This window comes from Lepisosteus oculatus, chromosome 21 (assembly GCF_040954835.1).
Source record: "Lepisosteus oculatus isolate fLepOcu1 chromosome 21, fLepOcu1.hap2, whole genome shotgun sequence".
NCBI lineage: Eukaryota > Metazoa > Chordata > Actinopteri > Semionotiformes > Lepisosteidae > Lepisosteus > Lepisosteus oculatus.
The window spans coordinates 11,941,916-11,964,801 of NC_090716.1; the positions used below are offsets into that span (position 1 = coordinate 11,941,916).

Here is a 22,886-nt window from a genome sequence, read left to right on the forward strand (position 1 = left end):
GAAACTTAATCCTTGTAGTACAATTACTTGTAATTTTGCTTAGCTGTCAAAGTTAACGTTGATACATGCAGCTACAAGTACTTTATTGCACATGAGCCCATTATTGTCCTTTGTTCTAACCTCAGTCCTCCTGTTAACCACCAATACTCTGCTAACCTGACAAGTGGCAATTAGTTGGACTATTTTTCACTTACCATGGTCTCGCCCACTCTGCTCCAACACAGAACATAAGAAAGGTTACAAATGAAAGGAGGTTGTTCAGCTCATTTATCTCATTCCATTGCTAGAAGATAATTGATCTGAGATAATGCATCTGGTTGTTTAATTAGAGAACCCTGGCTCAATAATATGGCTGTGTAACTTCAAAACTCTGACAGCTTTTGTGTGTTCTCTGTTTGAAGAGCATTTCCCCATACTTTTCATTGGTGTTCCTTTTTCTTTCACTGTTGCATCTTAAAAACTTAATTGAGTTGATTTTATCAGTGTGTTTGAGGTCCACTCATAGTCTTCGATTGAGCAAAGGTTTTGGCCTTTCAGACAAAGCCAAGGTGGAAGAAGAGATGTTTCAAGGTAAGGTTACAATTTCTTACTTGATGTTCATTGCATGCTCTTTATTAATCATAAAATGAACAGTAAGTACCATTAAATTGTGTACATGTTGTGGAAATCAAATATTGCTAATATAATTGATAGAGTTGTATGATGTGATTTTGAGTTGTACCAAAATAACTGCCAAGTTGAGTTGAGTATAACTGCCAAGCTGTAGACCTGAGAATTTTGATTGATAATTAATATCCTCTTAAGGGTTTAAGTTGGCATTAATGTGCTGGTATTTGAAGTAAATGATTAGTGTAACCTGGAACACCTGTCTGGTTAAGAGAGATCGATGGTACAGCTGTTTTAAAAGGGTGTGCTCTGTGTTCTCAGCTGGGTGCAATCAACAAGGGGAGTCAAGTTGTTAGCAGGGGCCTAAAGAAATCTGCTGGGATGCTCTGTGATGTGTTTCTGTAAATGAAGTGTTTAATATGTCTACATATTTGGGGAAAAAATGCTTCATTATTCATTGTTACTCTGAATTACTCTCCACCAAGACCCAAACCTAGAAACATTTACCACTTTACCTTGTTTTCTCATTATCGCTCAGGTAGCATCACCCAAGGCATTAGACTGGGCTGATTGTAAAGTTCATGCTGAATTATTTTGCTTTCCATAAAGTTTAATTCGTTCTCCAAAGCAAACATACAGTAACTTTTATACAGGTTTTCAATAAGAAAGGATGTGTAATCTTTCCTGATTTTTCCATCCATCCATTTTGTAATTTTAATTAACTTTTTAAATTATTGAGTATTTCATTAATTCTTTGGTCTGAAACTTGAGGTAAAACAAAATTACTTTTTTGGTGTGTTTAATTTCCTTTGTGAGGAAAACTGCAAAGTGCTGTTGTTGTTGTACTGTGTATACAGGTATCTGTTTTACCTCCAATTCAGGTTGTTCTTTGCTCAAGGCAGCCTTTTATGATCCACTGTATTCCTTTCTTTCCCCAAAGTGTCTGCGCGACTCATAATTCTATCCCACTCCTAAGCAGAGTATATCACTCAGTTAAAGTCTCACCTCAAGCCTGATCTCTTTGATCTGCTAATAAGCATGCTCCCACACCAGACTAGATATTATGCAGCTATTGCAATTGACAAAAAGGCACTCTAATCAGATCACTGAAGACAGGAGAGATCTGATGTCCTATTAATGTCAGCAAAAACTTTAACATTGAAAAGCAATTTCTCACTTTTACAGCAAGATTGAAGAAGGTATGAAAAAAGATTTTCTAACAAAGTATTTTAGCAACCACTGCATCTGTTGAGTGTTTTCAGATTTGTTTCAGTGTTAATAGTGCACAGTATGTTCACACTTTTGTATGGTTCATTGCATTGATTGAGAAGAAATTATGCTGAAACCCATGAAGCCTGAATATAAGCAGAAAGGTGTAATGCTAGCTTACTACCTCTGTAAAACTTCCTTGCAAGCATTTGACACCTCTTGTCAGATTATATTTTTAGCCACACAACTAATGAGCTTGGTTGTTCATAGCTTAGGCAGAAAGCACATTGAAAAACCTTGCAGTACACACAATAGCATTCAAATAAATAACATACAGTAAGACACTAAATGCTTTTTGGGGGTCAATGTTTGGTTTTTCAACCTACAATAAATACAAATAAACAGCATTTACAATGTGGAATTTCAGAAAAGAAGGAATATGGGACTTTTTAAACATTTTAAGATGAAAAGCTTCTCTCCATTTTGTCACAGTTCTTGTGCAGTTGTACTCTCATCCAAGTGTTCTTTTTTCAGAAAGAACAATATGAATTAATATAAGCAGGAGTGAATAGAGGGTACGTAGGTCTCCGTGAAGTCTTACTGAGTAGCAGCCAGACCTGTCAGTAAAAGTTGTCAAGATTGATAGTAACCTGTGAGTCCGTTCGAAGGAGCAGGTGGAGGCCCAATGGAATTATATTATGATTAATTGCTTTAAAGACTAATTTAACTCTTAGTGTCATTTTACGTTTTTTCACAACCATTGGTGAAAAAAATAAAATCAGATTATATTGAAAATGTATTAATGACCAGTAGAGTGTCTTTTGGAGACCTAGTCTTTGCCTTTGGACCCATCTGTCATTTTACTAAGCTTCTTCCCAAACCTTTGGATTCAGTGCCTGCCTGAATATAATACTCTTCCCTCTGTTTCATCACAATCAGCCCTAGGACAAAGCAAATGTTTCATTAAGCCTACTGTGGGTTGACTTGCTCACATACAATTTCAATCAGTGCCATGATAAGCATTTCATGCTCAGTTTGATCCACTGATTTCTACTCTAATCAATCGTCGCCTACTGCTGCTGTCTCTGACCTTGGTTGGAGTCCTTCTTTTAGCTTGTATCTGTCCTCTTTTCTGTTAAACTCTGAAATCAAATATTCCTTTTTTTAAGATGAGTAAATGGGCAACAAAGCTGTGTTAGGTCAATGAGAAATCCCAGTGAAGTTTTTGGTAGTTTTGTGTTAATCTGCAATAGTACAAGAAATTAATTGTGAGTGCAGTATCAGACTAAGCATGCAGTTTGGCCATATCAGTAAGATTATTCAGAATAATGTAGAGATGTCAACGCTTGCTTCTGATGAATTGATTAATAGAGGTGTCATCTTCAGAGTTCACAGCATGCTTAATAACCTGAACAGTTTTGTTTTTTGATGCAGTTCACAACTCTCTCTATCCATACTGGAGTAAAAGATAGTTCAAGTAGGTACTGTAGCATGCGTAGGCAGCAAAGGAACAGGTAGCGGGTTTATTCCATGCTGAAAAGGAGAAGAAAGGAAACGCAACGTTTCGGCTGTGGAGCCTTCTTCAGGTGTGTCATGAGCCCGAACAAGGCTCCACAGTCGAAACGTTGCGTTTTCCTTCTTTTCTTTTCAGCATGGAATAAACCTATTTCTTGTTCTGATGTAAAAGATGTCTTGTAGCGGAAAGACATATTGTCCTTGTATTGTGTGTGAAATAACAGTTGCACTGTATGTGTCTTATTAATTTTGTCTTTTGGGGGGGTATTATTTTATATTTTATATTATTACATCAAAGTGTTATGGTCTGAAAACAAACATTTAAAAAGCCCTGTAAAATATGAGCTGCTTCATGAACCTCTTGCTCAAGGGATTTATAGTTCTAATGCGTGTTCAATATTTTGAATAATTTAGATAATAAATGCAAAAGACAACAACTGTCTTAATGGAATACTTAAAGAACAAGCATAGCAAGATGGAAACCAAACATTTTTTAACGATTTGGAATGATTTAATTGAACTTTCATTAACTGTTATATCAAGCTTTTTGTAACGCCAAGATTTTCCTGGATACTGTTAATTAAAACTCTTGCTTTGGAATTAGCAAAAGGAAAATTCCATTGTGTCTAATCTCTATGTTTGATGTACAAACAGTATTAAAAATGCAACAGTTTATATAGGAGGAGTATTTATATATAATCCCAAGCCCTTGAAAGTAACTGCAAATCTTAGACTTTTTTAAAATAACTTTTCTACTACTCTTTTTATTAATATAGTTGCCCCTAAATACCTTGTATTTAACCAGTTTTACTTCTTGATCAGTTTTTCACACTCATGTCCATCCTCTTTGTGACAATGTCGCCTTCGATTGCTAATTATGCAGTCTCTGGTAGTGATTGCTAATATAAATGACTTACTGACTTCTTGTTTTATCTAGGAGAGACTGTAGTTGGGTATGGTATCAAATTTATATATTTTTTCTATTTAGATTTGATTTTCAATTAGAATCTGGGATGTGTTTTATCATTTCAATGGTACAGCGATAGCATTTAATAAAAGGGGAAAGTTTTGCATTACAGGACTATGCAAAAGCTTTCAAAAAGGATTAATAATTCATGTTGGTTATAGAAGCAATGACAAACTTTCATTTAAAGGTCTCATTAGAAAGGGGGGTCGTTTTCAGGTTCATGAGTGGTTTCTTGCAACAGTCATACACTGTACACAAAATAGTGCACTGTCCTCAAACCTGCCCTCCTGTTTCTCTGAATCAGAATAATTAAAGACCCAACAGGCACTGCTGACTAACTGCTCCTGAATTTCATAGTCACGACCCCTCGGAAGTAAGTCATGTCACCATCATTCCCCTCTTGTCACACAAAATGAATTAAATGGATGCTGCTGATGTAGTTTTCCCATCCCATCAGAACAAAAGCAGGTACAGTGAGTCTGAAATCACAGTGTGGAGACAACACACCTTTTGTCCATTACAGGGAGACTGGTAAGTGCAAATCTGACTTAGGATCTTACTGAAAAATGTTTCTGAGTTGGAAATTACATTCTATACCCAAGACTGGTGTGTGAGAGAGGCTCTTGACACTGCCCGTTTTCTTCCCCTAAAATGTATGATGGCACTTTAGAGTCAGCAGACTGATCTCAAAATGATCCTGTCATCCATCCATTTTCAGAAACTGCTTTATCCTTAGGGAATACATGTTCGATTCACAAAAGTAAAGCACGGATAGATGCTCTGCTCACTCACATATATAAAATTTACACACACATATATATATATATATCTGTAAAATATGCATCCATTTATTACTGACACCTCTTCACTGACCATAAGGTGAAAGAATAAAGCCTTACTGAGCCACCAAATATCTGTCACCTCTGTCATGTGGTCAGCCCCAAATGCATTACTTTTGTCATCTATAGCTGAATAAATCTGCACCCGTCTCTTGTGGTGTAACAGTGTCTTGAAATTGAGGCCTTTTGATGTGAGATCTAGCATTTGCTGCCAGAAGATGTGAAAGCTATGCTTTTTTTAGATATGGAAACCAGACCAATCTGTATTGGAACCTCTATGCACGTCACTGGTAATGCAATATTAGGTTTACATGACTTCATTTATTAGATTGATCCATTTTTGTGTCCTTGCACATGTCTGAGTTTGAATTTGAATTTCCATCGGGAACTTTATCGTGAAATCTTTTTATGTCTAGCCTTTTATTTTTGCATTATGATCTTGGATCATAAATTTAGAATTGAACGCAATCTTTTGTCCATTTGCATGTTAACTCATTTTGTGAAGGAGTTGTACAAGCCATGGCAGTGACAGAATACTGTACGTGCTTTTTAAGAAGCTCTTCTCTGAATTCCTCAGACATGGCTCTCCTAGTGAAGGTGCTCAGTGATGTGGTTGGGGAAAAAAGGCAGGAGACAGCTTGTGCTTTTTTGGCAGGTGGTCAAATCAGACACTTGAGTTTATTTTGATTGTAATGAAAGATGACACTCCCATATCTGGGTAATAGACTTTTGAGAATTGGGGTTGGCAAATTACTTTACAGTTTGAGCTGGCTAAAACTAGGAACAGCAACTAAGCAAACCTAGTGCTTTCAAAAGAGGCTCAGGCAGTGAAAAAGTGTTCAAGAATACAGATTAATCCCATGTCCTGACATCACTAGTGCAAGTCTGCACTACTTCACTCGTCATCTAAGACTGGGATTGCTCAAATGATGGTGCACACTTGAGTTATGCTGTGTATTCTGGTCTCGTTGCGCAACAGCGGCCTCAATGACTTGATGGGTGTCTGTAAATACCAACTATGGCATTGTGCATTGTGGGGAAAAATGGCAAACGTCTCTGTGTAGTACATGTTGCCAGCAATGTACTTGTGTCCTGTCCTCAGTGTACTCCTGCCTTGTGCTCTGTGATTCCAGGATAGGATCTGGGTTACCCTTCAGAGGAATAAGCAGCTTTCTAACAATGGATCAATGGAAATTACTCATTGGTTAGAGGAGTTCACTGTCCTCATTTCCCCTGTGCTCATATGAAGATTATATCTGGTCAAGCCAAATAAGTCTGAATCACTGGTAATCGTACAGCACCTGTGAAATCTGGAGAAAGAGTAGCCGGCAATGTCGTTGGAAACACTCCAGCTGCTATTTATTTCCAATGTACTGTAAATGAACCATTTTTCCATTTTGAAAAATGATCTCAGTTGGTCTGTAGAGGCACATGGTTATGAATGCCACATCTTAGGCCGGTACTAAATGACGTGCTTTAGTTTGCTTCTAATTCACATTTTTCTTGCTTTGTTTTTCCAGGGAGATAACTGGTTTTGTGGAGTCCAAGGCCATTAAAGCTTCAACAACATAAGTGAGTTTAAAGTGGGATCTTATTTAGGACCCTTAGTGTTTTGTAGCGTAGTGCATGTGATTCACAGGCTGAAAACAGGCAATGATTCCCTGTTACTATCTTGCAAATAGTAAACAATTATTTTAGCTTACGATAATAATAATAAAAATAATAATAATTGCTTACACTTATATAGCGCTTTTCTGGACACTCCACTCAAAGCCCTTTACAGGTAATGGGGTCTCCCCTCCACCACCACCAATGTGCAGCAACCACTTGGATGATGCGACGGCAGCCATAGTGCGCCAGAACGCTCACCACACATCAGCTATTAGTGGGGAGAAGAGCAGAGAGTAATGAAGCCAATTCATAGATGGGGATTATTAGGAGGCCATGATTGGTTATGGCCAATGGGAAATTTGGCCAGGACGTCGGGGTTCTGTACATAATTCTGTAATACCAGATTAACCTTGAGAATATTAGCAAAAAAATAATTGGTTTTCCAGGTGACGTTTGCAATTGCCTAGTTGTATCTCATCTTCTTTTGGCTGTTTTGAATGCAGCACCACCATCTAAGTTCTTGTTTTTTATGTCGCTTAGCGACATTGTAACAACTTCCTTTTTGCACTGGGCAATATTCGTAGTTGATATTTATCACCACTTATGGTTTGATATGTTATTTCTTTTCTTTTACTTGGACATAACGATTGACAAGACCTAGCTTAGCTTTTTATTATATCTGATAAGCCCAAATTTGTGTAGAGCTTATATTGTCTTGTGGTTTAAAAAGCCAGGTGTTGCTCAGGAAGCATCTCTCAAGTCATTCACTGACTCATTTGAAGTGAAAACCCATTGAAAATATTACAGAATATAGCAGTACACTTATGAAACACACAAAACACCAACTGAGTCATCTTAGTATTTAATTTCTGAGCGGTTCTTCTTGAATTGGGACACGTTGTCCTAAATTGAATTTAGAAATTGTTTTGTGCCTCGCTTTGCACTGTTATAATGGATAATAATGTGATTTTCAGCTGCCTTGCCTTGCATGTATTCAGAATAGTATTTTTGACTGCCTTGTGTTTGTTTGAGGGTCATGTATTCTAGGATACAGTTCTGCTGTTTTGCTCCTTCCAATTACAATCCTCCATATTGTTAACAACATTTAATCTTTCTTTTTAAGTTTTAACACACAAACACCGACACACACATATCCTTAAAACAACTGCTTACATGGAAGACTTCACTACTCTACACTGCTCCTCTGGGGAAAAGACAAATGAGAGCACTTAAGGGGCACTCCTAAGGACTTCTGCACACATCTAAAGTTGTTGATGACGACACCTTGAATGTGCTTGCAATGGGTCAAGCTCTTGATTTCAAAAGGAAGGTTTTTGAAGGTTACTGTACAGATGGGTTTTCTCACTCTTTGTTTCCTGAAGGAGTTAGAAGGGTGAAATCTTCATCACTAAGGAATGTTCATTGTCCATTATGATTGAGCAGCTGTTAGAAAGTTCTGTGGAACTACGCCTATCAATATAAAATCTTATTTATATAAAAATCTCTTAGTGCCACCAGAATGTACAGCTAGTTGACTCAAACTAATTAGTGTAATATGTTGTAAATAAAGCTTTCTCAGGCAGGTCACTGACTGTAGATATTTTTAGTTTTTCACTTTGTTGTTTTATTATAAATTGGCCCATTTTAAAATTAAAACTGCAAATGTGGAAGAACAGAAGACTGCAAGAAAAAACTCAAGAGACGGTATTATGACAAGAAATATATTTTATTACACTATACAAAAATGTTGTGCTTTTCTGTACAATCATGTTGAGAATGTTTTGTTAACAGCAGCTGTGCAAGAATTTGTGGAAAAAGTTCCTAAACTCTGTGTTGAAGACAGTGTAGATAATGGGATTTAAAGCGCTGTTGACATAGCCTAGCCAAGTGACGATGCTCATTAACTGAGGGGAGATGTCACAAGCGTCGCACAGTGCTCTGGTGATGTGCACCACAAAAAATGGTGTCCAGCAAAAAAGAAATGCACCTGAAACAAAGAGAGAGAACAGAAATGTGAGGGGATTCAGTGCTGGCCAGCATCATAGAACATTAAAGATGACCATCCTGAGAATCAGTTCCTATATGAACCATCTTACCATTTTGGAAACAGCAATTTTTGTCACTTAATAAAAGTTACATTACAGCTTTTTCACTGATGAAACATATAACCTAAAAACTAGACACACAGCCAAGTTCCGATATCTGATTACTTAGGAGTCCAATTCACATTTGGTGTTTTACAAAACCTTGGGATTACGTCAGCTCCTTTATCAAAATTGTAGTACTGTAGTTGTAAACTTATTAAAGCAGCTGAGCAGCCTGTGTTTTACCTGCATGCTGATTGAGGGAGTTTTCTTTTAGCTTTTCCTAGATGCAATCAATTAGCTGACACTGCAAATCCCTTGGGATGTGTCTGTGTCTGTAAGAAGGTTTCTATGACATGACCACAGGTTATATACTCCATAGCTCATCCTCACTGTTGCTTGAATCATCTGTAGGGTCAAAGACTACGGTATGCATGAAAACTGTTGAAGATCTAAAGGCTTGTCTCCTGCTTTGCTTTATTCAGTTGGATTCTAAGAATAATGAACTGTCCTGAAGGTTTGATAACTACAGTACATCACAGTTTTCACTGATTTTACAGCAGTACTGAGGAGGTGTTGTATTTAGCTCCCCAGGTCTGGAATTGAGCAGCAATGCTAGTCAATGCTGCGCATACATCATTATGGAAAGTTCGTTTCAGAGGACAAAATCAAGGAGATCTTCATTTTGAAAAATACAGTCCATATTTTTTCAATTTGAAAAACCGGTCCTGAAGCAGAAAGATAAATGAATCATCAGGGTCATAAATGAAGTTGTAGATTATAAATATAACTTTCTCTTGCTAGGGTTCGCTTTTGCTTAATAATTCAAAGAGTGCCAATGGGTTTTCTATTTATACCTGCAAGAAGAGGTTTAGATGAGATACAGATTAGGAAAAAAAGCCTTTCTTTGTCTAGTGTTGTGAGACCGAAGAAAAATTGTAATCCGAAAGTATAACATCTTAGAATAAAAACAATTTCAGCCCTATCAGATCAATTTATTCAGTCATGCTTCAGTAGTAATAGGCTCATATTTTCCTAATTAATGCAGTGCTAGAAAGATTGTTTAATTCATTCTCAAGGTATCCAAGTATACTGGGGCATAATCATTTCAGCCTTCACGAGAATCAGAGTACATTCTGAAATTGGTGCGAGGCAAAATGTTGGATTATTATTTCCAGCAAAGTAAATAATTCAAATCAGGGAAGCAATTTTGATATTTTTAGTTGAATTAAAATAAAATAAAAATACTTAGGAACTTGCGTACGGAAAAACAACTTTTGCATTTCTTGCTCGTTCAGTAAAAAAGGCATCAGTAGCAATAAAAACACAAACACCGACATTACGGTTGAGCTTTCGTGGTAGGTCTTTCACCAGTGCACAAAGGTAATTTTTGAAAATTATTTTTGTTTTCCAAGTTCCCTACTGTGTTGCTTTATTTATTTTCTGTTATTATCATACATTGAAAACTGCAGGATGTTTATTATATTCAGAATTTAGGAGAAATGAAGGCCCAGAACATCCCAGAATACTTTAGAGCCCTGCAGTCACACAAGGCTCCTCAGGCACAGCTTGCCAAGGCATGACTTCTGATTCTCTGTAGCGGTACAGTAGTTCAGCCTGTGGGTGTCTTCATTAATAAAAAATCTATTTTAGTCTTGATTTTCTAAGACAAGGCTCAACAAAAACCATTTAACCAATCCAATTAATTGAGCTAGCCAGTTTCCAGTAAAACATTAATCACTGTCCTGTTCGATATTTTTCTTTTAGTTACAAACTTTAGAAAAACTTGGCCTTACAAGCTACCAGATTCTTGTTTAAATAGCTTAATCAAGATCTCATATCAAGATGTCATAATCCAAGATTAAAGTAATTAATGTAATTTTTCTCTGCAAAACAAGTGTGATTACACCTCCAAACAATTGAATTGTCTCCATTCTTATAATACATTAATATGCTGTTAATATCATAGAATGGCAATTATTAAAACACTGTTAAATACATATGGATCTTGCCTAATGTTTGATCTTGAGCTACCTGGGATTCCTGTCTAAGAATAAGTCAACAAGGAATTTGTATTGTGTTTCAATAATTTTTGACATAGCATTTATATATCTGTTGAAAAGGGAAATAATCTAACTTTTATTGTGTAGGTGTTTTTGTAGTTGCATATAGTTTTAGCTTCTTTCAGATGACATTACAAGTAGCAAGATTCTAATCTAGCTCTTTGAATCTCTGAAGGTTGTGCTCTGTTTGACTTATCTAGGCCAGCTCTTTAATTTACAATGGTATCTGTCAAAGGGCAGCATGTAATAATTATCTACAATCACTACTTCTCAGGGTTCTCTATTGTTTCTTAGGCACCAGGTAGAGTTTTTAAAAAGACAGAAATTGAACACCCTGATATAACAGAATCAGCAGAACGGGACCTTTGAGAAGTGTGTTAGCACTCTCATAGCACCACGCCCTCGAATTGACTATTGTTTTGTTTTCTGTACTTCAGCCTTTATCTGTAAAATTGCGTTTGTCAGCGACAGAGATCCCAGCTTTTACTTGACAGGGTTATCAAAGGGTTTCTGCCATCTTGCATGTCTGTCCCACTTCCTAACACATGGCTTGCAGGCTGACGGAAGGTTGCTTAACAGGCTTAGCTCAATGGCAATGCTCTTGTACTGGTCTTTTCAAGGTTACCAGTAAGCCCCACTTAGAGGATCTTATTGGATGGAATATTGTGGTTGTACCACACTACAGAACATCTGACACAGATACACCCCAGACCTCTGAGAATATAAATCATACTCTAAGATAGAAGATGACTCATAACATAACTCATAAGATGACTTTTTATATGTTATATAAATATAAAAAAGAAATATCATATTAGTTTGAATACTAGTAAAAAAACGAACCTCGATGTATGAAAATGTTGTTTGGTGCCACAATATTCATATTCAAACATATTGAGATTGACTATGTTCTCCTCCTATAAGTTACAATCTGTGTTTGATTTGGGTCTTGGAACCACTTGAACAAAATATGACATAATGTGTTCTATTACACTGGATAACGCAGTGAAATTGCCTGATACTCTGGCACCTCATGCACTTATTCCTGCCAACATCCACCCATCAGTCTGCTGTGGGTGGCATGGCTTCAGGTTTGATTTTATGGTAGGAACAGCTTGAAAGAGTAGAGTGACCAATCTGTAAGATTGACATGGGGCCCATGTCTTCCTCTTCACACCCTTGCCTCACAAGAATTTGTAACAGATAGCTCCATTTATACATTTAGCTTGACAATTACAGGTTATTTTTAATATAGCTGCTATTGTAACTCATCGATGGGCATGACATTTTCTTCTGAACGTATAAAATGCTTTTGACAGTAGCTGAATAGTTTACCTGTTAGACCACCTGAGACCACACAAGAACAAAACCCACATGGTATTTTAGGTAGTTTTAGGCAGGCTGGAGGTATAACTCAAAAGTGAAAAGGGGCAGGAAATCTCTAGGAACTCTAAGGTTTTTGCTTAAACTAAATTCTGTAAAAAAATATTTTTAAAGTATAATCTTTCTCCAGTACACTTAGGATTGAACTGGGATAGTGTCAGCCAAGAAGAGATGAAATGACAAATGAAATAGAGAAACGGGAGATCGAATGGCCAGTTCTACATACTTGCTTGACCTTTTCTGCCAGGTTTTCTTTCCCCACATTGCTCTGGGAATGTCCAGTGGAATCCTCATCATTTATGCACCTTTTGTTCCATAATGATACTATCCCACTTAAAGAACTACAGTACAGTTCCAGCTTTAATACATAATAAGACTTTCTTGAAAACAACGAACCACACTGTAGACACCGAAGACAACTTGAAATAAACATCGATATTGAATTCCAAATGCCGTTTCCAGTATTTTCAAGAAGGGTTAAAGAAAAGGTGAAGTGCACCATAGTTGTAAGGTGTGAATAATATAAAATAACAGAGACAGCTGATACTTTAAATATCTATTTAATTTATGTCTTCACTACTGAAGGTGATGCAACTGTGCCTTCTATGTTAGTTGAAAAGAATGAACCACTTTGAAATACTGTAGCTTAATGCTCTAATCAAAGACACTAAATGTAAGTCAACAAGTCTGGATGTGTACTGTATGCTTTTCGATTCTTACAGAGATCAATAAGACCATTAATAGCTGCTAACAGTTGTTTTAGATCAATCATTAAGGAGTTGATTACACTTAACTAGAGTTTTGCTTTGATCAAATTATATCATATACAAAACCAGGGTTGTACAAAAGCAGGTTAGATGATATACAGTATATACAGCATATAGATCTGGGATCCTTGATGATTCTAAGGGGATGAAAATTCCTGGGATACAATGCAGCCATGCAAAATATTCATATACGGTGAAATTAAATTGAATGGAAATATATATTTGTGTCTGAAAGAAATAAGGATAAGTACCATAGGTGACAATTAATTGGTGCATGAAGGAAAAAAGATTTAGGTGAGAGTAGAGTTCGTAAACTCATAATTGACAACATACAGGTATTGTTGAGAGTTAATGTTCAAACCTGTGCAATGTGTTGTTAAACTACATCTGAACAATGTGTACAATTATCATCATAAAAAAGATACAGAAAAGTTGGAGAAAGTCCAAAGAAAAGAAAGTTAATCTGAGACATAAGGGGGTGAATTATGAGGACAGATTATTTTTATTTTGGTCACGGTAAAAGTCATTTGATCAAAGTTTTCAGAATTTCAAAGAGAATAAATGTGATAGACCCTAATAAATATTTCAAATTAAACTCAGGAAGAATGTAAGTGGAAAATAACTAAATTTTGCACTGAAAATAGAAAAACCCTTTCCGCACAAGAAAGCAACGTGCTGGAAAATGTTTCCTTTATCTAATATATGTAAGTAAAGACATGACTCCCTTTCTGTATTGCTCTACATTTATACAACAGATATACTTGTGAATATAGATACAAGGAAAACAAGGAACTATTTCTATGAGGGAACTGATTTTTACAGGTTTTCTCTCCTGAGTCGCATGACAACTCAAACCTAAAAAACCAAGATGGGCTACATGGCTTCCACTTGCTTGCAACCTTATGAGTGGCAGCCCTTATGTTCTCATTTCCAAGCCTTCTTTCTTTCAGAGGAACAAGTAAAGGTTTATTCCACGCTGAAAAGACAAGAAAAGAAACGCAACGTTTCGGCTGTGGTGCCTTCTTCGGGTGAAGAAACCTTTACTTGTTCCTTTGCTGCCTACGCATGCTGACCTAATTGAACTCCTTCTTTCTTTCAGTCCTACTTTCATTAAAGCAGTATTCTGAACTTCAGCCATTTGAAGAGAATGGGAAAACCTCCATTCCCAGGTACCGGCATCAAGAAAATGATTAAATCTTCTCAGAGCACTTACCTACGACAATAGGCAACACCTTCATGGCTTTTCTCTCCCGGCCATTAATCTTGGCTCTTTTCTTCTTGGGAGCAGCCTGGCAGTACTTCCCATCTGGGAAAGCCACTGTCTGAATGGAGTCTCTCTTGTACTCCTTGGGGAAGGGGCAGTCAGGGTGAGAGTAACGGCTCAGCTCCTCCAGCTTGACATCCGCCAGGTCACGCTCGATGATGGGCGGGGGGAGGGGTGGCAGGGGAGGCAGGCTGTGCCCGCTGTGGTATTTCCGGCAGGCCTGCATGCTGCTCTTCAGTTTGGCCTTGCGCGCCTCCTCCCACTTTTTCAAGCCCCGGAACATCCCAAAGTACAGAACCACCATGATGGGGCAGGGGATGAAGAAGGAGCAGACGGACGAGTAGATGATGTAATTGTTGTCCTCCAGCTTGCATAGAGTGGGATCTCGGTTGTGGACTTTGTTTATCCCAAAAATCACCGGTGAGGCCACTGCCAAAGCAAAGATCCAAGTGGCGGAGAGCAGGATAATTTGTCTCTGGTCAACATGCCTCCTGTTGTAGTTTAGGGGAATGGAAACAGCTATAAACCTGTGAAGAAGAGGGGGTGTTAGTGTACAATTTAAAGTGAGATTTTGTGTCTTTTGGTTATTACTACTCTGATTTGAGATTTAGAGATTTGATTTGAACTGATTTGAGATTTACCAGTGCAGTGCATTCTTGGGGAAATTCAGGAGGAAATCTCTCTTTTGGGCTGAATTAAAACCAACAAAAAAATAAAAAATAGTGAAAAAAATTATAAAAACACAGTAAGTCTTTATTGTAAGCATCACGTTTTAAATAATCTATTTGTGACATACAATACTAAGAGACAAAGACCATCCTGGTGGCTAGGCATGGTTTAGTTCTATCTTAATAAGCGCAGAATAAAGGTCTAGAGCTGTGGTTCCCAGCTCTGGGCATGAAGGAACACTTGTGGTTCATTGCATCTTCTGGTTTGTGCCCCAAACTTGTTCTTAATCACAGGCTAGTTGATTTCAGTTTTCCATGTGTGGTATTCGTAAATTTCAGTTTTCAGTTTTTATAGATCAAATGGAATTGGTAACTGGTATCAAGAGTTAAAGACCTGCCCCCCTTCAGGAGTGACCCATTAAAAATTCACAGACGGGGGAAAAAAAACACTCAAGTAAAATAAAGGTCTAACATCACATCACATCACTTTATTAGCCCTACACAATTTCTTGCATTAGGAATTTGTCTTTTTGCGTACCCCAGCTTGCTCTCCATGAGACAGACAGGGAGAGAAGCTTGGGGTCAGAGCGCAGGGTCAGCCATTGTACAGCACCCCTGGAGCAGTTGGGGTTAAGGCCCTTCCTCAGGGGCCCAACGGAGTAGGATTCCTCTGCCAGCTGTGGGATTTGAAACGGCAACCTTCCAGCCACAGGGGGAAGATCCTGAGCCACAGAGCCACCGCTCACAAGCTGCACAGCCATGTTGCCATTTTAATAGATCCACTTGCCTCTTTAGATAAGTTATCAATGAATACCAGTGATTTAGAACCCAGCTGGAATAAAAAAACCAACAGACAGCATGTTCTTCCAAGGACCTGGGATGGAAATCTATTATCTCTTTGTATGCCTAGTGGGTTTTTACCCTAACGAAATGCAATAATTTTGAATTATTTAGATTGCCTAGTTTGAGCCTCTTGTGGAAAACTGTAGAACATCTTTAGGTTACCACAAAAGATGTCATCAGCTGAGCTGGGATTGGTACAGGTACACATTTATCTCAAACTTACTGCTGCAGTAAGTCACGATGTCACCTGGAGACAGAGAGTGACGACAAAGCAGGGCAATACAGGCTTAAACGCCAACGACTCCTGCATGATAATGGCTTGCTTTTTATTTTGATGGATTCATCATTTTGTCTGATTTTGTATGCTGTTGTGTATTCCAGTAAGGCTTTCTTAAGGAATTTTGAAAAGGGTCACCTTTGTTTAAAAGCAAAGTCATTTTCCATCATCATTTCAGACTGTGCAATCACAGTGACCTGCCCTGAAAACTAAGTGACAGCTGACATGAATAGTTTCCTATGTGAATATCCTTTGCCAGATCAGACATATCTTTCAGACATAGAGGCTCTGAGAGTGAATTTTTGACTCATGGGATAGGATGAGTACCAATGTGATTGAAAGTATTTTTTCATTACTGAAGACAACAAATGCTCTGTGCATCACAAAGTTTACTTACAGGAGTACATTTTTGGAACTGTGACACTGCCTAAAAGCTTAGGAAACTGGCAGATAAATTATGTTGGAAAAGTATTATAGGTTTAATGAAGTCAAGAGAGATTATCTCTCAAGAGTGCTAAAAACTCTCTAAGACAAAGGACTAGACTTTTGGTTTGAAACTAATAATATTTTGTCAAACAGTGTTTAACTAAAGAACACGACTCAAGAGATTTAAAGACCATAAGACAGGTTACAGTCAAAAGGAAGTCATTTGGCCCAATGAGCCTATTTGGTTGCTACTGTAGTAGCTAACTGATGTATTCCATCCATTTATTGCAAGAGGCCAGGGTTCTGGCAATAACAACATGACAAGGTTGCTTGTTCTAAAACACTACAACATTTAAATAATTAAAATGGCAATATTTATTTGCGAAGGCCAGGCAATATTTAAGTCATAACTTATTTATAATAAGTATGAAGTGATCAAATTATATTTATAGCTTATGACAGATATCCATCTCCTGTTTCTCCTGGCCAAAATAAATGTTTCAATAAAAAGAGTTCTCACAGGGACTCTTTTCTGGCCATTGTTTCTTATGCTTTCACTTTAAAAATAGTTCTTGCAAACAGATAACCATAAAAATTGAACAAATTCATAAAATATAAATGTTAGCAATGTAAAATAAAATGAGGTGATTTTATTTGTATAGGATAAGCATGCTTTTTAAATTCAAAATAACAACTGGCTTGTTAAAGGATGCTGTAGGAGGTGTGTCTGGCCAGAGCTCCACCAGAATGATTTGTGAAAATAATGCAGATGAAGGGAGAACACAAACCTGTCCACGCTGATGGCGCAGAGGTTAAAAATGGAAGCGGTACACAGCATCACATCCAAAGTCATCAGTGCGTCACAGAGCACTGCGTTTAAAGACCACACTCCACCCTGAAACTGGACAGAAAGCAAAGGCATTGCCATTAAAACTGACGTGTAAAAACATTTTTTAAATATAATGCTCTATTGTAAAGTAATGTTTGCTATGTGACGCATTTTAGACGGTAAAATCACACAATAATAGACTGAAGAAAAAGGTGCTGGTCTGATGGACATTTCCCTGTGCATTCCAGCGCACTGGCAAGCCATTGTGCAATTGCTACTCAGCCCATCTCATCAGTATCACCGCTCTGTTCCTACTGGGGACAGGTGAACACATGTGCAGTTCCTCTGGAATACTGCCTATGCCTCATACTCCTGTGTGATTGTGGAAGTCAAGCACAGCGGACTGCTTGTAACTCTGATCATGTTCAGTCCTACAGGTATCATTATTATGTAGTAAATCAAGACAATTAATAATTTTCAGTATCTTCAGAAACTAGATTCAATATAATTAACTTGACTGATGACCACAAGCAATGAAAAGTAATGTGAGGGGAGGCTAAAGGTCCTTTTTTTTTCTCTTTACAGGCCTGCTCAGTCAAGCAGGAGACTGCTTTGTCACATTCAAACATTACATTAGAAGTCATTCTCATGTATTTTCTCATGTTTTTACATTTGGTTTTGCAAGCATATCTTTGAAAGACCCTGCAAAAGGGCATGTCTTAGGCAAATAATAAGAATAATCCACCCATTCACAGAAAGCCACATACCCCTGACAAGGATCATGGCCATCAGAAGTATAAAGCATAAGGTACAGTATCTCTACTTCTTCGACAGAATACCTGTCCAGCACAGGGCACATTAACACAGGCAGGCCTTTAGAGATGTAGGTTAAATGCCACTGGAAGGTGGACAAACACAGGCGAAACCCCACATGAACAGAGGAGAACATGTGATCTCCATGCAAACGGTGTTCCAGTCCAGCACTGAACTCTGGATCTGAGTGCTGTGAGACAGCAGGACTAACTGCCTCAACAAATATGATAGTGATCATCTCCATCTGGAAGCCCTGAAACATATCTACTGTATTAACAACTAGTTTTACAGCTTTTTTTTTTGGACATGTCATTCTGTGTTATTTTCTCTTTCATCAAAATATGTCCCATTTATAGTGCATTATTTTTCAATTAACCAAATTATACATTCCAAAGAAAAAAAAGTGAATTAGACCTTTTAAATAGAACACCTTGTGTTTTGCACTGCAGTGAGTGAAAAAGAAAATCTGATTTTCCAGACATAGCTGGTTTCTGGGACCTAGGTGTGAACTGTAATGCCAATCTGTGCAGCCTGGTGCTTTTCACTTCATATTCAGTAACTAGACCAAATACAAACATTGAGTTAATTAGTGCTGAAATTGCCACCATATGTATCATAAGAAATTGTTCTGGATAATTAGCATTGCATTAGTACATTACAGAATCTAGTATCCAGATATATAGCACCTAAAACATTAGAAAAAAAGAAATGTTATGTACATTTTTATAAGAAACATTATAAAAAAAGACTTAATGGTTACATATTTTATCATCATCACCTCATTGATAGAAGCAGTTATATGTTAATTTGTAACTTGTGTATCATAGTCCTCAATATCAGGCTTGTATCACTACTAAATTTGCAATCAAATTAATGTTGCCATATTGTCAGATGAAAGTGAAGGCACCTGAAATAACTGTTTTACAGTCCAGAATAATCATTTGAAATACCAGTTTTTCTCCATACTGGTTCATTACTAAATGGAAAAAAAATATGTGATGAATGTGGGGCTTTGTTTAATATCGTGGGGTATTTAAAGAACATGGCTAGCATAACCTTCTGTAGCTCTTTCTACATTTGGATTATAGGACTAAAATGATCTTCTGCCTAATGAGATAATGGTGTCTACTGATTAGAACAGCTAATTCCGTGTAGGACATGCAAGTTAAATAAGCAATGTGCTTTTTAAACCTCTGATCTAAGGAACTTTCCAATTGTTCATTAAAATTATGCATCTCCAACCCTGCACAGAAAGCTCATTTCCAATGATCCTTAAAGCAAATCTAACCTTGCAACACATCATCTCTTCTGGCTCAGTTTTGCTTTCAGAAATCACTTGCATTCTTTGAAACCACTAGTGTGTGGTAACTTTTAAGGAAGATTGTAATAAATGAGAATAACTTGATTTTTCATTTATAGTGTTAAAAGAATTGTTTCAGCTTCACAGGTAGAGGTCTATACATTGATATTATTTAGTAAATAACGTTATTTTCTAAAGATATGAACAATGCATTTTCTTCAATATTTTTTGAATACAGACGGTTTATTAATATGCATTACTGGAAGAAAAATACATATGGTCTGTAGATCTAATTTAATTTTAGGTGAATTAAAAATATTTTTTGTTGCAACCAACCAAGTCAGCCAAGTGGTTGACAAGTGAATTGAAAATGAAATGAAATGAAATTGGTATTTTACAACATAAAGCTTTTTTATCTTGAAGTTTGTATCTATTTTATTTTTGTTTCTAGTTTCAATGTATTACTCATGGCCTTGACTGTAAAAAGGGAATTACGAAAATTGAAAAGCGCTGTTTTGTGAAAGGCGGGCGCTTCTTTTTTTTTGGAATCGCCGAACAACCCCCAAGAGTTTAATTAAATTAGTTTAATGGTTGGCAAGTATAGCTAAAACAATGTCACAGTCTACACATACAGTATGTTTAGCCTCCTGTGTTTATTTTTACAGCACAGGAAAATAATCGTCACACTCACAGCAGTGTGCTTAGTCTTAAATGACCCTCACTCTGAACGGAATGTTCTTCTTCGTCTTTTGTGCCATTTCGTTGCTAAGTGCTATTTTTTTTTTTTATCAAAGCGACAGGGATTGGATAGCAGATTCGTCGATAAGCTCGGAGTTTAATTACTTACAGTACTGTACGTGCAATGTCCTTACTGTATTAGCTGGCGATACTTGGTAATTATGTAGATGTATTTTAAAAAATAGTAAAACGTATGCATTATTTACTTGAAACATCTTTATCACAATTTTTTACACGATATTTCCCCCTCTAATGTATATTTTGTAGTTTTTAAAATAAATATATAATATTATAATTTATATAATATAAATAAAAAGATAACAGCGAGAAGATTATTTTAGGAATATATTGCTGCACGTTAACGTATTTTTTCTTGATAAACCACTCTTAAAATGCTCTTGGATTTAGACGAAGCAGCTAAAATAATTGCCGCCTATTAAAACTTAAAGAAACTTAGCGCGTACTCACCTCTGCGTACACAAACAGCGGCAACACCAGTACTGCTAAAAGCAGGTCCGCCACAGCCAAGCTGACTATGAAGTAGTTCGTTGTAGTTTTTAAAGCTTTTTCCGTCCACACACTAAGGCACACCAGCAGATTGCCACAGATTATGATAACTATTAGCAATATTCCGAAGATCAGAGCAGGGAAGTTGTAGTGCGAGTTCGGCGACGGGTCGGTTTCGTTAGAAGCCGTGAGGTTAGGTGGCATGTCTGCAGGCAGCTTCTGTAGCTGTCTTGGAGCGACAGGAGATCCACAGGCTCCTGCGACACCTCCTGCTCTTGAGGAGGGCACCGTCTTTGTGATTGACTCTCATCTAGGCATCGTGTCTTTCCGTTTGGCGGAATGTATTGATTTTTTTTTTTTTTTTTTAGCTTTGGCTCCTGTTGAAAGGTGACCGTGATCACCGTAGTTCCTAGCGCGGTGCTGTCCTTCGCCTGCTTTGTTTTCTTGGTCTTGATCTTCAGCACCACCGCCCGTGGACAGAGCTCAGGCGCATCAAAATACAGCGTGAAAATTTGGGGGATCGCGCTGGGCTTTGGATTCTGATTGCTGCGCTCGCAGATGAAGAACAAAATCAAAGCCTCTCCTTCGGTCACAATGAAGCATCTTTGGCCCAATATATTCAACAATGAAAACAACCATTAGAAGTTTTGAGACTATGTTGTTAGAGTGAATCAACAACGATCCTCTCGATCAACTGCGGAAGACTTGCTCTCTGTGCCGTGGGAAAATGTTTTTAGAAGACAGGTACAGCCCTAAACCCAACAGACGGGAAACGATTCAGTTTGCGGGATTGAGTCGTCTTTCTTTGAGAGCGAAGCGGAGCTGCTGGAGACCGTCCTGTGCGCTGAAGAGTGTCCTGTGTGTCTTGTGTCTTCACCCGGGGCTCTGACAGGGGGTAGGGCTTCCACGTCTGGTTGAAACAGCAAACTTCAGCGCTGCATTTACGCAATGTGTAGGGGATCATCCAGGGCTAAGCGTTAGGCGAAATTCCTTGTGATCGCCTGACGTTAATCTCTTCTATGCTGCCAACCAATGAAAAAAATGACGTCCTTGTCGTTTCCATTGATTATTGCTAAAAACGAGGAGAAGTATAAACTTTAAAAATCTTTAGACAACATTTTCTAAATTTTCGAATTTTTGTTTAGATTTGGCTGTCCTCTGTAACACTTGGCGTGTCGCACACTTCAGCAATACTGACGTTGACAACATTCCTCTGCAGTAGATATCTCATTGCCCGAATGCGACATTTTGATGAAAATAACATTTGGTCTTTTAAGCAGACATACTTAACGCCTAGACAACACTGTGAGTTTTAGTTATTGTCAAATAAAAATAATTATATTAATACAATGCAATCTTTGTTAATAAAATTAAAATAACATTTTGGAGAAAGATGGTTTAATTAAAAGATATACTGTAAATAAGATCGCTTATGGATTCATTGATAGATCTGATTAGTCTCATCCAGTTGTTTGCTGAAGAAAGCCAGGGTATGGACTTCATCAACACGGCTCAATTCAACACCCGAGGTCCTGAATTGAACCCAGGGAACAACTGCTATGAGGCAGCAAGGCTAACTACTGTATGAACATGCCACCCCTCAGTATACAGCACGACTGAATGTGAAACTCATGAAGTTCACTTTTATGGATGCACAAGAATATCTTCACCAATAAATGTTGAAAAGTGATTTGACGGTATTCTCCTTTACTTATTCTGGTCTTATTCTTATTCTTAGCCGAATCCTTCTAGCTCTGTCAAAGGGGGAAATTGAGAGTGCTTCAAAATACAGTTGCACTGATAAATTACTGTATATTGGGTTGTAATTTCTAGGTTAGATTTTACTTCAAGCTACACTTCCCTAAGACATTGGGGACATACAGTATACTTGAGTATAGTTTGACTAGACTCATTTTGAATCAGACATGGCAATGAATATGAATATGAATCATAATGCAAGTCTTCTTTGTCGAAAATGGCATATTGATGGTAATGTTCCCACCCTATATTGTGGTTTATTGATAGTAATGTTACCACACTGTAAAAGTTTTATTTAGAATCAGAAGGACATTAGCAGTAATGAAGCTCTATAAATTTAGCCATCATATCTGTATGGTGGTCTTGTTAAAACACCAAGACAGGCCTTTTCCTTGTGTTTTCTTGTTCTTCTATTGCTT

The 22,886-nt window shown here is 37.5% G+C and overlaps 1 protein-coding gene and 1 long non-coding RNA gene across 5 annotated transcripts in view; one reads left to right on the plus strand and one right to left on the minus strand.

Moving 5' to 3' along the window:
• The first annotated feature begins 281 nt into the window (after positions 1-281).
• Positions 282-22,886, plus strand: part of LOC107075768 (uncharacterized) — a 48,633-nt gene continuing 26,028 nt past the window's right edge. For 3 of the 4 annotated variants that reach the window (XR_011182918.1, XR_011182916.1, XR_011182919.1), the window contains exon 1: positions 282-570. This is a non-coding gene — a long non-coding RNA (uncharacterized lncRNA). Of the gene's footprint in view, positions 571-6,656; positions 6,709-22,886 lie in introns of all 4 variants that reach the window. The other variant, XR_011182917.1, reaches the window with a different exon arrangement.
• On the minus strand, positions 8,468-21,641 carry drd4b (dopamine receptor D4b). The gene is made up of 4 exons (XM_006642464.3): positions 20,671-21,641; positions 17,311-17,423; positions 14,258-14,835; positions 8,468-8,734 (listed from the first exon to the last, which is right to left on the minus strand). Exons 1-4 carry the CDS (start codon positions 20,911-20,913, stop codon positions 8,532-8,534), a joined length of 1,137 nt encoding a protein of 378 aa, XP_006642527.1. The 5' UTR covers positions 20,914-21,641; the 3' UTR covers positions 8,468-8,531.

Excerpts from the sequence above, each read along its gene's own strand:
- drd4b (XM_006642464.3), bottom strand. The coding sequence starts at position 20,913 with ATGCCACCTAACCTCACGGCTTCTAACGAAACCGACCCGTCGCCGAAC. Across the intron at positions 17,424-20,670 it reads CGCTGTTTGTGTACGCAGAG|TTTCAGGGTGGAGTGTGGTC; the intron begins GTGAGTACGCGC and ends CTTTCTGTCCAG. Across the intron at positions 8,735-14,257 it reads GGTGTTGCCTATTGTCGTAG|GTGCATTTCTTTTTTGCTGG; the intron begins GTAAGTGCTCTG and ends TCTTTGTTTCAG.